This window comes from Vidua macroura, chromosome 4, assembly GCF_024509145.1.
Source record: "Vidua macroura isolate BioBank_ID:100142 chromosome 4, ASM2450914v1, whole genome shotgun sequence".
Taxonomy (NCBI): Eukaryota; Metazoa; Chordata; class Aves; order Passeriformes; family Viduidae; genus Vidua; species Vidua macroura.
The window spans coordinates 70,113,483-70,130,126 of NC_071574.1; the positions used below are offsets into that span (position 1 = coordinate 70,113,483).

General features: G+C 38.4%; 1 protein-coding gene across 15 annotated transcripts in view; it reads right to left on the minus strand.

Moving 5' to 3' along the window:
- CTNNA2 (catenin alpha 2) overlaps nucleotides 1–16,644 on the minus strand; it is a 468,972-nt gene that overhangs the window by 339,209 nt on the left and 113,119 nt on the right. For all 15 annotated transcript variants that reach the window (XR_008436616.1, XR_008436617.1, XR_008436618.1 and 12 more), the window contains 3 exons: nucleotides 11,014–11,180; nucleotides 7,129–7,248; nucleotides 4,805–5,071 (listed from right to left, as the gene is read on the minus strand). Coding sequence is in view for 8 of the 15 variants with exons in the window: in XM_053974852.1 (XP_053830827.1) it covers nucleotides 4,805–5,071; nucleotides 7,129–7,248; nucleotides 11,014–11,180 (554 nt within the window). In the remaining 7 variants the exon portion in view is untranslated. The remainder of the gene's footprint in view (nucleotides 1–4,804; nucleotides 5,072–7,128; nucleotides 7,249–11,013; nucleotides 11,181–16,644) is intronic.

The following is a 16,644-nucleotide window of genomic DNA, read 5'->3' on the forward strand; positions in this document are numbered from 1 at the left end:
TGAGCTGCATTTAACAGCCTGGAGGACAGTGACCAGTGTCACCAGACACTTTCTTTCTCATCAAATGTAGTCATCTCTCAGATAGTTGACTTGCTCTGTTCAAAAATTCATTAAAGATTGACTTACTCTGCCTGTAATTTCTCAGTTCAAATGCTGCTCATGACAAAAAATAGTACCATTTCAGTACCCTGGGACCTATCCCAAATACATAAGCACCTCAAGTACTAAAAATCATTTCAACCACCTCTTCCAATTATGAACCATATCAAATCATAGAATCATGCCTGAGTTGGATGGGACCCACAAGGATCAACAAGTCCAAGTCCAGGCCCTTCCCAGGACAACACCAGGAGTCCCACCCTGTGCCTGAGAGCATTGTCCAAATGTTACTTGAACTCTGGCAGGTTTGGTGCTGTGACCACTTCCCCTTATATTCCTTTAAATTCCTTTATGAACCAAATTATTTTCATACTCAGAAATTAGAGAGCAAAGGGGTGACCCACAGGCTCAGCAGATGGAGATTTAACAAGGACCAAGACTGCTGGACTTCAACTTTAAAGACAAAATATAGAGAAACAAGAAATCCAATATTAAAAAAAAAGATAAAAAATGTTAATACATCAAATACAACAACATCAGCTATAGGGCTTGCCTGTTTGGATTAACATATATTAAAACTAAGCACTATATATTTCTTTTAACAAACAAAATGTCATTTTATTCCATTGCCAGAGGCAGAACGTGCACACACAAACATAAAAGACAGGGAAAAAAGTCAGCTAAGCCATCTCATCAGTTCTTTCTGGAGCAATACAGAAAACAACAGATATTTGCTTTTGGCATCAGTGGAGAAAAGGGGTTTTGGTCCTTTTTTCCTTTAGCTATCTTCTCCTCCTCTCTCTAAGTCAGAGGATTTATAAATTCTATTTAATTTTACTGCAGATAATTTCAAGCCTTGCTTCAATCCCAGGAATAATCCTTTTTATAGAGTTATGGTGCATGCATAGTAAACAGCTTTATATTTGCAACACTATTACCTCCCACCAACCCACCCTCCCAGCACTGTACAAGAATGATTATCCTCATTTTTCATATCCAAATCTAAAAGAAATTATTTAGAATTGCTTAAAATGTAAAGACTTGTAGGTCTGAAACCCCTAGAATCTGAATTTCCACTGTGATTAGCACTTCTGAGGTGTTGTCAGCACATCCCACTGACACAGCTCCACTCCTCGGGACTCAGGAATTGTAATCCCAGTCCATATTCTGAGAGCAGGCACCCTCCTACTCACCAGAGATCCCAAGTGCCCAGTAAATCCTATTTTTGCCTGTCACTGCCCCCTCTCTATTCCATCATGGAGAACACATTCCCCAGCAATCTGTGTGCAGCCCTTGCTGTGGCACAGACAATCATGGAATCACAGAATTGTTTGGATTGGAAAAGCCCTCTCAGATTATCAAGTCCAACTCCAGCCCTGTCAAGGCCACCCCTGACCCATGTCCCCAAGTGCCACACCCCCATGGCTTTTAAATTCCCTCAGGCTTGGGGACTCCAGCACTGCCCTGGGCAGCTGTGCCAGGGCTGGACAATTCTTTGAGTGAAGAAAACTTCCCTGATATCCAATCCAAACCTCCCCTGGCCCAGCCTGAGGCCGTTCCCTCTCCTCCTGTCCCTGTTCCCTGGCAGCAGAGCCCGACCCCCCCCGGCTCTCCCCTCCTGTCAGGAGCTGTGCAGAGCCACAAGGTCCCCCCGAGCCTCCTTTTCTCCAGGCTGAGCCCCTCTCCAGCTCCCTTAGCTGCTCCTGGGGCTCCAGACCCTTCCCCAGCTCCACTCCCTTCCCTGAGCAAACTTGTTCCTTTATTTCTAGATATAAATATGTATTTTTACTTCCACATATATTTTTACCCCTTTGCAGTTACCCAATGCACACCAGTGTCGATGCCATCTATCTTCATCTCAGTTTGCACCCAGCCCAGTTTCCTGGTCCTTCTCATTGCATTTCTTCTCACTCAATAATTTCATTCTCTTTTTATCTACCTCCCCACCGCACTCCAGTTTGATGTGTAGGTCCTGTCTCTGCTGCACACCATAAGGGGAGGACACCAGATAAATCCATCCCACATGCAGTGGGATAAATCCATGCCAACAAAGCAGTCCTTCCATAACCAGAAGAGATGAGAGCTTACCAGATCAAAACTACCATTTCCTGAGTGAAAACAGAGCCTTTTCAGAGTTCAAAGTAAGTTCTTCAAAAATTTATCTATGCAACTTCCATAAATTTGGCCAAATATCATGAGGGGGAAATAAACTGTGCACCTCCATTTGCATTGAGAACTCAGAAATATTTCATGAGCATAAAATATATGCCAAATTTTAATAATAAATTACTAGTAAGACCAGGAATACCTATTTATAAATGATCTAAGATCAAAGCAGCAACGTGGAAGTGAAAGGACAAAGCAACAAGGCATTAAACATGTTCTTTTGTCATCAATCAACTTCAAATAGGACTTTAAAGGAAAAAAATCTACTAAGGAACAGATTTGTGAGCTCTCCTTATTTCTACATAAATTATCTCTGAGAAGCAATAAATGACAACTATCTTCAAAACTTTGCTGCTAATAACTCACAGGTGACTTTACACAACCCCCCGGTGTATAGAGTGTGACAATTATCACAATACCTAGTTAAACACAATGGCTGTGCTTCAAACAGGTAGCATAATTATTTGTATTCCATGTGATGATATTTTGACTGAGAAAATGTTCAAATTATTCACACTGCAGTTATTTGAAGCACTAAGCCACAGAACACTGATTCCGAATTTTGAAATAATGAAGGCTGAGAAGTGTTAAAATTATGGAAAAAACTGTAAACTTATATTTAATACAGAATAATCATCTTGGCATATAATGTAGGGTTTAGTAAGCACTTCCTACCAAATATAAACTGATCGCAATTAATATGACTGAGACTGTAAAATAAATATTCTGTAAAATTATTTTCATTAGAAAATTCAAAGATCCTTTTCCTTGCTGAAGTAATATACTGCCACCATAAAAAGCAAGTATTTTTTCTCCACCACCTTTTAACTCATGACATAGTTTCACTAATCTACTAATATTGCTTGTTTTCTTGTTTGTAAAACATAAGGATAAATTCACAATCATCCCACCATCATCAGCTATAAATTTTGACTTTCCCTGGAAGTTAGGGAATGTCATCTTTGATGCAAAATTAGGTGTGAATAAATCTCACTCAACAGCTAAGCAGAGAGTTAGAAAATGATAATATAATTGTTTCAGTCTCTGTACCCTTGTAAGTCAAAGTTTTCATCTAGTTTCCTAAAATGAGAGAGAGAATTCCCCAAAAAGGCTGGGTTTTTTCCACATGTAATTATATATAATTATGAACACGCTACTGTGGCTACACATCTCCCACACACATGCATGGCTCCTGCAACATCACTGAAAGTGGAAAAGACTTTACCTGAGGAGAAAAAGGGTGATTATTCTCATAGAGGCAGGGGACAATATCTGATGTCTTGCACACTCTTCACTACATTTATTTCCACTAAGCACAACGACTCTCTCTTTGCATTGAACAACAGTCCTTTTTCCAGAAAGCAGCAGCAGCATCATCAGTTTGGGACTGAGAAGTCACATGTTTTCTGTCCCTGTTTGTCAAACCTTTGCTGTCCATAATGAGCAAAGTCCCACACAAAAGCCAGAGCACAGTCACACCACACAGGGATATTATTCCCAGGACCTTACCAACCAGGGACCTGTGAGCTGAGAGGGCCCTGAAAACCCTGAGGAATTCCTTAAATCTTAACCCACATTTGTGCAGGAAAGCCACAGATGTAAGAATAGATGGAGGAAACAAGCACAGTCCAACATGCTGTGGGAAGAGCCACCTGCACTACACCTCCACTTCCAGCCCTAAACACAGCAGGACTGAGCAGCTCCTGATTGCTTGTGACAGATACTGGGACTGCAACCTCGTGTCTTAATCAAAGTGAAAAGGACACCATTCCCCAGTAATAACTTCAACAAGTCTTTGCCTTAAGTCAAAATGAAAGATGAAAATATTGTCAGAGACTGTCTGCAATAACCTTTTTGTTCACTGCCTGAAGAACAATCCTCACATGTGAGATAGGGAGAAATCATCAGACAGGACTGCTAATGAAATTAACAGCTAAACAATTAGCTGTCAGCAAAGTTGCTTAAGCGAAACTGTATCTATTGCTGGAACAGAGGCTGCAGCACTTTGCCCACAGCTGAACTGACTGCTATCAACTCTGTTTGAAAGATGCTTTTTCCATGCCTTTGATTAACATAATTCATGATTCAAGTTGAATGTTAATGTTTCCAGGACACTGAGCTCCATCACCATTTTCATTTTTTTGTCTTGTCTTCCTGACTTGCTAGACAAACATGATTTTACCACTCAAGCAACCCCAGATCTTGGTCACATAACTAAACTGCCAGATTAATCAGACTTTGCATTTTCTAAAACCATGTAGTGAGATTTGTCAAGGATCCTAAGGATAACAAGAACTTATTTTTCTCACTATCCCAGCCACTGCATATGAGCACAAATAACTCCTTGTAATTCCAGTCCATTAGCAGCAAACAACTATTCCTCACCAAAACCAATACAAATTGATGTCAGCCCTTTGCCTCTGAGGAAATGGGTGTGAATGAAAATGGGAATTTAAGTCCTGTATAAGAACAACTTAGCCAAAAGCTCTGTAGATTGTGTGGAGAAACACTTCATTCTCCACACCCTGCTGATACTCACATCAAACTCATTCAAAGCAGCAGCGAGCTCCCCTATGCCAGTGTGGCCCTTGTTCTCATCGGTGGGCGAGGTGGCCTGGGCAGCGTTGGAGATGCCAGCAATTGCTTCCTGCACTTGCTTGAAGACGTAGTCCCTGTTGGCCCTCGTGGCCGCGACGTCGGGGTGGCGCAGGAAGGCCTGCGAGGCCGTGTACAACATGGTGGCATTCTTCTTCAGAGCCCCGCGGGCCGCAGCCATCTCGTCCCTGCAGTGAGGGTCCTTCAGCTCCTGCATGAGAACACACAGCTTTTAGAGTTGGAAACGAGAGGGTTTGTGTTAGAATGCATTGCCTTGAGCATCCGGGCACAGACGCCGTGCTGATTGGCAGAGATGGAATCCATGGCAGAACCCACCACAAATCACTGAAAGAATTCCCCTCCTGCCCAAGGAAGCCCTTCTGTGTCACTACAGCTGTTACATTCTGCTCGCAGTATCTTACCAAAGAGTCACTTCCCTTTTGCAAAAGCCCATTAAAAATGTACATAAAACATTCAAAATTACTTTTCCCAAACTGGATTCCTTCTGCTGATCCATAATGGCGATGCAAGTGCAATACTCCTGTTGCAGCAAGTGCTTTGTCTTTCTAATTACTACACCCATGTATTTTATAAAATTATCATAAGGTAGACCTTTAAAAAATCAAACTAGAAGTATTACATAGATGAGTATCATAGAATTAAAGAATTCAAGAATTAACTAGGTTGGAAAAGACCTTTGAGATCATCCAGTCCAACTGATAACCTAATACCATACGGTTTTAGATCTTAAAGACCTAATAAATATGCCTCTCAATGTTTCTATTTTGCTTCCTTTTGTATTTTGCTCTATTCCTCATATAATTTAGAGTTTTTATATTTAGAATATGACAGATACTTTCTTTTATTTCCTCTGACAACAAGAATCAGATACTGCACAATATGTTATCAGAAATACATATTATTATTATTATTATTATTAGCACCTGATTTTTTCAGTTATAGTGTATATCATGTTGTCCTTGAAAGCCTTACAATCATTAAGACAGCCCTTATAATATTCATTAGGAATAACAAAATAATATTACTTCTACTTTAAAACTATGAACAAACCAGTCTTGAGAGCTGAATAGTTTATTTATGTCCACACATGGAATCAATCACCAACACTGAAAAAGGACCCAGATATTCTGGATTTAAAGGTTCTACCCACTGATTAATTTCAAGCACACGTGGCTGGCAGGTAACAGTCTTCAGAGAGAATTTTTGCCATATTCTTGTGTCTTCAATGAGAACTTAAGAGATATAAACATCCATTAACTTTCACATTTTCCTCTTTTTCCCATACTTGCAGCTCCATTTCCACAGGGGAAGTGTCTGAATGTACAGAGAGCATTCTCCACATAGTGCCTAGATTCTACATTTTAATTTATTTGTCTTAGTCAGATGGTTTGCTTTCTGTAGTCCTGCAAGGAGCAGGGAGTTGAGCTCGATGATCCTTACAGGTCTCTTCCAACTTGAGATATTCAATGATTCAATTTTAGTATAACTCTCAAAATGCTCCACAATCATGATTCAGAAGAAAACTGTCATTACTGCAATTCAGAAAATAAGGTAAATAGGTGGATGAATATGGAAAGCCAGCTTTCCAAATCCAGTGTTCAATGCAGTACAAAGACGGCACATCCTTGAATTATTGGTGGTATTCAAATATAATTGAAGTTGGAGAGACCTTATACAACTCTACAGTGTCTTGAAAAGAGCAGGGTTCAGGGAAAAGCTATCTTTATTGCAAACCTGTACAATGACCAGCCTTGAATAAACGTTATCGTGAATTTCTGATCTCTTTTTCAGCTGCCTTAGCAATGAATAAAAGGATAAATGAATATTTTTTTTTAAATCTGAAAATTATTAATAATCATTTTAAGCACAAAGTAGATTTCTGTTCTTCCTGAACTTGAATTATACTGAACTAGCAAAGAGCTCGTGCTTTACCAGCTGTCAGAGTGACCTGAAATCTGCATAGGTTAGAATGAAATGGGAATAATCATCAAATTAAAACTATCCTTAACCTCCTGAATCATTTCCCTTTTCACCCTTCAATCTGTTATTAATTGAGGCCTCGGAAGGTACTCTTCAAGAAATGGCACTTCTGAAACACTTCATCACATTCAAAAATAATCAGTGTGATTAAATTATAGGCCATGACATAGCACCTAATGGTTCAATGTACATTTTAAACCAGTCTTGGACATAAAACAGGAGAACTTTAGAATGAAGATGGACTTTTCCAACCACCCCTGTACTCACCTGTTGTCTCCTCGCAGCGACATAGTTCAGTTTAACCATTTCCTTCCCAAATTCCTTAAAACGATTGGCTAAATCTTGCTCATTTGTTGCATTTTTCACAGCTTCTAGTGCCTCCTCTACCTACAACACAATAAATCAGCTCTGTCAGCATTTTAATCCAATCTTTGAAAAACCACTCTGTGACTGTTCCACCCAATTCTGTCTTACATGGACCCAATTTAGGTTTCACATCCATCACTGTACAGAAGCTTTATGAGAGTCCCATGAACTTTAATTAGGTTTTTAATAGAGCAGCTGTCACTCTGCATTACTGTCCATTTACTGTGTTTTGGGATCATGTAAAGCTAATGTTAAAGATATCACTGTTTTAATTTCCCTGCCCACACTTATCAGATTAAATATTTAATATCTGAAGGGTTCAAAAGAAAATACATGAGTATGTTCTTAATGTGTGGTACAGGCTTTCTGGGAAAACAAATAAAGTTATCCCTTCTGGACAAGAAATATTTAAAAAGGAAATTCAAACTTACCATTAAGGTTTAAATTTACCCTGGTAAATCCAAAACACTCTTTGTGAAACAAATGATAGCTTCAACCCAGAATATTTGTATTATTTCTTTTTTTCTGAGCTCTGAGCTTTCTTTCTTTAGTTACTTAACACTGAGAAAAGAATTACCTAAAAACCCACACCGGCTTTTTTGCAGTGATGCTGTAGCTAACAGACAAAAATATAAAACTCCAGTTATACCAACAAGTTGATCCACCAAATGTATTGTGAACCTTTACCTTTTGCAAAGCAAGAAAAATATCTAAAGGGATAAAATGCTCTTTTCATGCAATAAGTAAAGGAAGCATTACGGTGACTAGATAGGAATTCAAAGTTGTACTTCTCTCCCTCACAAGATAAAAATGCAATTCCAAGCAAAAACACTGAGAACTGAAAAGATGCTACTGATCCTTCTTGATAAAAGCTATTGTTCAGCTAAAAGCTGCAGTTCATAAGAACATGCATGACAAATTTTCCCCTCAAAAGGCAAGGGCTTATTGGCATGGAGACAAGCAGGGGTTTGCAGCTCTCCAGACACTGCTGGGAATTGATAAATTCAGCAGTAGCTGGTGTCTAATAGTTTAGAAAGGCACAATTATGTGCAGAACCCATCTTTTTATTGCTTGAGTTGCTCTGTTTTCCTACCACTGAGAGAGTATATTTTCATTTTGAGCTCTTACCTACTTACTGCAGATTTACAAATTGCAGGGCAGTAGAGTAGCAAACTCATACATTTCTATTGGAAAATGCATAATTCAGGAACATAAATTCATAGCTGTTACATTGCAAATTATAAACCAAGTTATACGGATTCACAAGCTACAAGCTTATTCAGAATCTAAATCACCTCTTCTTTTTACTCTTAAGGAGAACGGAGTTTTTAAAAAATGAACTGACTGCCTTACCATTAACACAAATTGCAAAATCATCCTTGTATTAAATAATTTGCTCTTGCAGAACTTCTTGCAAAATATCCACATTTTCCTTTTTAATCAAGAAACATTTACATTAAAATACCTGAAAGTTTTATCTTTATTGCTTGCAATGCCAAGCGCAGGCATGACAAACTGATACACATTTTTCTAAATCCTGCTCCATATTAAATAGAATTCCTGAAAAATTTGTCAGAGATTCCACTCTGATAATCAGATTTCAGGGGATGCTGATTGTACTCTATCGTGTCATTCAGGGCTCAAGACCACAGATTCCAAAATGAAGAAATCAGTTATGAGAAATACTAGAAACAACAGGAGCACAAGCTCCTTTTTAATGATATTTTTATTATTACAATTTCTTTCTTACAAATTCATACTGGGACAAGTTCTCCATCCTTGAGAAAACACTCAACTGATCTGTTCCTCTGATTAACTAGCCTGGAGTTAATTACAATAAATCTATAATTCTCTGTGTGCATGACCACATATTATAATGGTACATGGTTTTTTAATGTATTAAAAAAAGCTTCTGCAATAACCACTATTTCTAATTTTAGCAGTGCAAAAATATAACCTGAATGCAATGACCAAGAGTCTTTCCAGAAAGCACCTGTATATATTCCCTCTAAAACACTAATTAAAATGCACCATTTCCTGAGAAGCCTTTGACATGCTTTCAAAGAAAACTGATTACAGCACAATTCAGCATAAATCAGGCTTCATTACTCTGACATGCAGAATGATTTTAGTTCATTAATTTTATGGGTAACTTACACAAGTCTTTGAAGGTTACCTTTGAGTCAACAGAAGAGCTGTTCCTCTGTCAATTTTGTATAGTATAACCACTTTTCCCACTAGTAATTCATTTGTCTAAAAGCAGTTAGCATTGTAAAGTGGTAAAATAAGGATATTTACACGTTCAATCCTCAGAAATAAACTACCCTTTTTAACATGAATTAAAAGTGACAGTTAAGGTCCTTATGTTGAATTTTTCTGCAAAGAACCAGAGATCACCAACTTCTGAAACCACACTTGTAATACCATTAGATAAATGCAGAGATTACAAACCACACTGCCAGATATGGCCCTTGCAAATCTGGGGTGCAAACTGTGCCAGTAAATACAGCCACTTACAAACCAGCACTGGACATTTGTATTTTACATAACAGAGTACTCTGCTGCAAATGGGAAAACAGAATTTCTCATTGCCCATGAAAGAGCTTGAATACAAATTTTCATCATAATGTTCAGAAAAAAACCTGTTGTTCATGATATTCAAGTGGTGGCCTTGCTAGGAAAGGACAATTTGAATTACAGTTACATGGAGCACTATAGAGAGGAAAAATTAAAAGCATATTGGAGAGAAACACTGCTTACACTGCACATAACCAGAGCCATGTGCTGACAATTCTGAGAGCAGCATTTTATTCATTAAAGCAGAGCTCACTAGAACCTGTGCTGAAAAATCGCCCTCTTTCCTTATGAAAACTGTTTTCCAGCTATTTAGGTTATCTGCACAGTTTGCAAGTTGAAGGGCTCTCACTGTTTTTCCAGAACACGAGATCGTTGTACAGTTACACTGTCAAAAAGACAAATTTAAAAGAAAAAAAAAAAAGAAAAAAAAAAGGAAAAAAAAAGGGAAATACTTTTTGAACAGTTGCTAAAAAGAAGCAACTCTCCATCTCTTCTGTTAAACTCACACACACACTCTGCAGGCTTTAAATATACTGTATATGATTTTCTGCACAATCTTATTTTGTTTCAAAGGTTTTTGATAATTTGTTTCTGCAGTAAAAATGTAACATTGCAACAGCTAGGGAGGGTGGAAAAATGTACTTCTTAGTTTCAACTGAAAATCTTTTAAATACTCCTGTATAAAAATGTGAATGGTGGTGGTCAAAAGTGAATATAGATCTGTCCAAACTATCTGGTAATCTTTAATTCCTCTTTATTGTTTGATTAGACAGTTGTACTATTGTCTCTTTCCAAATTAAACATTCGATCTCTAGATATATTCAGAAGTCACAAAGAGAAAAAAAAAGAAGAGTAGACAAGTATAGTACTTAAACTGTTCCAGAAAACAAAAATACTGGGAAAGTAAGTGGGATAGGATGTGAGGGGAGCAAATGCTTCAGTTCAGGTCAGAGAGCTTTTTAACAGCAGTATTAGTCCAGTCACTGAAGATAGCTCACAAATTTTGCTTTAAGTGTTCAAATATTAATTTCTGCAGAATTAGGAAATGAATGAGACTAATGCAGAAATGTGTTAACTCCCACTGCTGATCAGCTTTAAGAGAACCAAGTGGAGGGCAAGGACTGTGGACAGTCACCTTCCCAACTGATTTATCCCTTTTTTCCACGCACAAAGCACACAAATCCAACAGAGAAGGTGAAAGAAGCCTACGATTTTGAGGTGTGAGAGGAGCCTCATGACATCAGCCATGTCAGCCAGGATGAGCAGGCGAGTGACGGCCGAGAGCAGGGCCCGGGCGGCGCGCACCATGGTGCCCCTCTTCACCGAGGAGCAGGGGTCGTCCGCGAACTCCGACGAGGCGATCCGCATCGTCTCTCCTGGGAGCGGAACACAAGCTCAGGTTAGCTTTAGGTCAGCTCTCAGCCTTGTGGTTTTATTCTTCCACAAAGTATATAAACTAAGTGCTGCTGGGAAAAAAATCAGAGAACAACGAAACCCTTGGGTTGGAAGGGGATTTAAAGCCCATCCAGCTTTATTTATTATTATAATCCAGCTTTATTATTATTATAATAATAATATCATTATTATCCACCTTCCATTGTCCCAGGGCAATCCAAGCCCCATCTAACTTCTCCTTGGCCATTTCCAGGGATCCAGGGGCAGCCACAGCTTCCCTGGGCAACCCATACAGGGCCTCCCCACATTCACAGGGAAGAATTCCTTCCCAGCATCCCATCTAACCCTGCACCCTGGCAGTTTGAAGCCATTCCCCCTTGTCCTGCCACTCCACGCCTTGTCCCAATCATCTCCAGCTCTCCTGGAGTCCATTTAGGCACTGGAAGGTCTCCCTGGAGCCTCCTCTTCTCCAGGCTGAACAACCCCACCTCTCCCAGCCTGGCTATGATTCACAGATTTTATCTTAACCCAACCTTTGCTGTTGTTAAAAAATTCCTGTTTGTCTCCAGTGCAGAATCTCAAAAAGAAAGTATTTCTAATGTGAAATCAAAGCATATTTACATTGCTTTTAAGACCATTACAACAAAATTTAAAAAAAATCCCAGATGGCAAAACTTCCCATAAGACAATGCAAATAGTGGGGGAGAAATTTAAGATGGCCACAGTGATTAATTCCCATCAGAACCATTTTCCTTATTATAGTTACTATTAGGACTGCGTGTTCAAATTTTAATTTGCAAGCAGAGTATCTTGGATGATCAGCTGATAGTACAAAATTTCAAAACACAATTCAAGTAGCTCATTTCTAAAGCCAAATATTCCTCTTAGCTTTCCATAGGGTTGGCAAAACTCTCTACAAATTTCTTAGGAGACAATTAACAAACAATCCTTGCTAGATAAAAGGAGAGCAAACCAAATTTCTCAACATACTTAAATGCTATATTGCTCAGCATCACAGAGCTGAAATTCAAGGTAAAAAAGAAAACAAGGTTTCTGGAGGAGGACCACAGTTTGCTGTCCCTACTTCCCCTGTGTGCCAAAAATCACTGCAACGAGGAGCAAGGAATTCTGACACCAGAGAGATTTTTTTTTCTAACACACACTTTAATTCAAACAGTTGTTTGAAAAAATTATCCACAACTCTTGGCTGAAAGTGTGCTAAAAATTGGGAATAAAACTTCACCATTATTATTATTACTATGAGTCAATGACTCAAATATTTCCTGTAAAAGGAGATACTGAGAGTGACCACAGAACAGCTGAGAGCACAGCATGTGAGCAAGGGTTGGATGTGAGTTTCCTAACTGGGAATTTGATCCCAGTGCAGGACTGGCTTCATCTAACCAGTGCAACATTGTAAGGCATCATCTTCCCTCCAATTATTTATTGAGGGAAACCAAGAGTCCCAGAGTAAATAAAGAGTTTGCTCCAAAATGCACTCTTGGAGCATATTGAGCTGATTGAACCCAAGGGGACACAAGCAACCACAGGAAATCCCAGCAAGGCTTTCCCTTATTTAAGCTCTAAGTAGGATTCAGATGAGATGGAAGTGATTCCAAGCATCCAGCAGCAAAACCCTTGTAAGTGGAAGTACTAAATTTTAGAGAAATTCAAGCTGAACTGGCAGCCAAAGCAAGGTTTTGATTTTGGAATCAGATGCCTGAAAATTTTTTAACTTCCATTTTGGTACTGAAGAGATTTTACCATTTTCTGCCAAATTAGCAGTGTGTAGCATCAGATTAATATTTATATTGGACTATGAAAGAAAGAAGTAATATTTGATAATTGGCCAGTGGCATCAGGAAAGCAAGAAGGAAAATTATCTTCTTAGACTTGAATATCCAAGGAGATATCCCTTGCAAAAAGATTTTAAAATCAACACTCAAGGGTAGAGGAAAAATGCACAGAGAGTCAAAAGGAAACAAAAACAAACAAAACCAAAAAACCAATAAAAGAGTTTGGATCAGATATTTAATCTTAGAAAGCTCACATTAGGTGAAATAAATCTCAAAAATAATGAAGTAAAAATTATTAAATATACATAATCAAATAAGCAAACCAAAAAAGTATGAGTATAAAAGTTCACAGCAGGTTGCTTAAAACTTAGCAAGATCTTGTAGTTCATAATTTAGAATCTAATAACCAAAGAAACTAGCAGCTATGGCGAGGAAGGCTCATCTGTCTCAGTGCCAATTAACATATTTTAATTCTTTTACAGCAGTGGTATCAAACTACTCTTAGGCTAAAGGTATGAGTGGAGCTTCAGCTAGACCAATTATTTTTTAGAGAAACCTTTTTATCTGGAAAAAGTCAACCCTATATTTAGTTATCCACTTCTTTCCAAATGCATTTCAAGTTGTTCTGTAATCTATAGTAAATTACTTTCAGTGCAAATTGGGTTGACAAAAGAAACACAGACATCTGAAGCCATCAGGTCTGCTTCCTTGCCACTGCAATCAGTCAAGTGATAAGATAATTAATAATGATCTTAATATGATAATAGCTACACTCATAAACTTACCAAGCTTCCATCTTAGAAAGAGCTCAGACATTTAACCCCAATTAATCCTATGTGAAGTGGGAAACTCACCCCAAAATGAACTCCAGAATCTGACAGGTTCTTTTCATTAGAGACACTTTAATGCCATACTGCCTGTATTTGTAGATAATTCAAATCCATTTCTTCTCATGACCCATTTGTCCTTCAGTTTCACTGTGTGCTTCTTCCACTCTTGTCCCTATCTTCCCTTTTTGGCTTTGTGAATTTTTGTGAGGAGTCCTAACAGACTAAAGGCACTGCTTCAGTCCCTTCTAATTGTACACAATATCCATTTCTAGAATCATTACACCAGCCCCATGAAACAATTCTGCTTCTGGAGTACAAATGATAAGAACTGCAGGTTTCTAGGACCATTTGCAGATATGAGAAACACTCATGGAATCCCAGAATATCCTGGGTTGGAACTGTAGGGATCACTGAGTCCAGCTCCTGGCCCTACACAGGACACTCCAACAATCCCACCATGTCCCCAGCGCTTAACAACTGCAAAAATCTATCAACAGATGATCGCAAAGATCACCAATAAAAGCTACTGGAATTTCATGAGCAGACTTAAGGTAAAACACCTACCTGTAAGGAAAGGATTGAACCAAGACTTTCAGTGGTTAATAGATAGAGGAAATGTCATTTTTTCCAAAGCCTTGAAGTATTTATTTAAGAGACAGAGGATGGGCACAGAGTAGCAATCTAGAGAACAGGTGTAATCAGTAGGGGATGCTGACAATACACCAAACACCTGGAAATAATTACCAGAACAATGACAAATTGATTGGATGCACCACTCCTGAGCAGTTCCCAAATGGAAGAAGTTAATACAGCTACAGTCTAATTAATCCATTTCTTTCAGATTTTTCCTTTTGTTCTGCATGTCCAAGATTAAAAAGACAGACCAACTGATCCATGACATAATGGAAGTATTTTAGAGTGCTCTCCTAATAATTAGAGCAAAAGCACTGTTATGAAGCTATCCTAAATTATAATAATATATAGACCCAAACTGAGTTGCAGATTCCATATAAAAGAGTGAGGATTATACTAATTGATGATATGATAGATTTGAACAACCCATAATTGTTAATTAGGTATATTTAAATTACATAAGCAGGTTTTTAATCTTTTCATCATGGATGCTGTCTTGTTAAGAAGAAGCAAACCCTTCAGGATGCCAAGATCTACAATTTTATCCCCCTTGGATTTGACTAGAAATTCACCAAATAGAGTAGGATCACTCACTTTCCATACCAGTATATATCTGAACAGTCAAATTTTAGGAATAATGACCTTAATCTGGTCCTGGTTGGTTGGTTTCTCACTGTCTATATTCCTCCTAGCTTATTAATCACATCGATTATTTACCACATCTCTTAAAACATCGTATTTTGTTTACAGTACTTTAAAATCCAGTCTCCATAACATGTTCATTTCAGTATTAACCTCTGTTTGACATTATCAGAATGTGGGAAGCAATTTGTAGACCATTTTTGTCCTATACACTTACTAAATACAAACATGCATCAAAAATTCTATTCAGAATTCTAAAAGCTTCACACAAATGGCTGTTTAGTCTTCCCTTTCCTTAAAACATTTTCCTAAATCTTTACTGCTATGTCCCCTAAACTCATCTCCTCTTCCACTTTCAGCTGGGACTTTGCTCTCCATCTGTGGGAGGATGACCACTGTTCTCATTGTTTTAATGGATTTCAAGGCCAGAAAAGGCAATCTCTGATCAAGCCTGATCTTTTCCTGTCACATTTCAGCTCCTGGAGCTGTGTCTCTCTGGAACTGATTGTACAGACATTCCAGTTCACTTACATTTGACTCACTTTACATTTGATATTTAGACAGAGTGATGGAAGATGAATCACTCTGCATTTTAAAGCACAATGGCTATCCTTCAATCTAGTAGGTATTTTAGATTCAATGTTCTCTCTTAGATCCAAGAACACACCACATCATTCACTTCATGGACCATTAAAATATGTAATTTTAATTAACCCAACTGCTTCTTTCCTGAGGGACTGAAAATAGCAAGAATACAGAACTTTTAAGATATTTAGCCATTATCTATGACAATGTAAGACAATTTGTCCATGAATGTTATGTTTTAGGAAGAAATTGTCTAATTAATACTCAGATTAATAGTGCATTTGGAACATCACTGATACACTTAAGTACAATAAAACACCAATTAAATTTCAATTCAAAATTAAATTGTTTGGGATGTGAGGATACATTAGCATCTCTAATCCCTCTTTGTCTGTAACTCAGTTACTCCAAGGATTAACATCCTTCAGGGGCACACTAAACTGATCTGCCTTCACTGAACAGGAGAGTTCAGGGAACATCAACATGAATATTTTAGATGCACAGCACCGTGTCTGGGAACACGAAAACACATTGGACCTCTTGAGATATCAATAAATACAGAGGCAAATTTAAAAACTCAAGCTCAACTGTGGCTTTATTTGTATCCTGGCAAAAATCATGCTGCTGAACCACAATGTTTGACAGAAAAATGGAATCACAGAAAGGTTTGGGATGGAAAGGACATCAAAGACCATCTTGTCCCACCTCCTGCCATGGGCAGGGACACCTCCCACTGTCCCAGGTTGCTCCAAGCCCCAGTATCCAACCTGGCCTTGGGCACTTCCAGAGATCCAGGGGCAACCACAGTTTCTCTGGGCACCCTGTGCCAGGGCCTCCTCACCCTGACAGAGAACAATTTTTTCCCAATATCCCATCTACATCTACTCTAAGTTGAAATTTCTTCTCCCTTGTCCTATCAGCTAGTAGTTCAACTACCAATTTTCCCACAACTTCTTTGT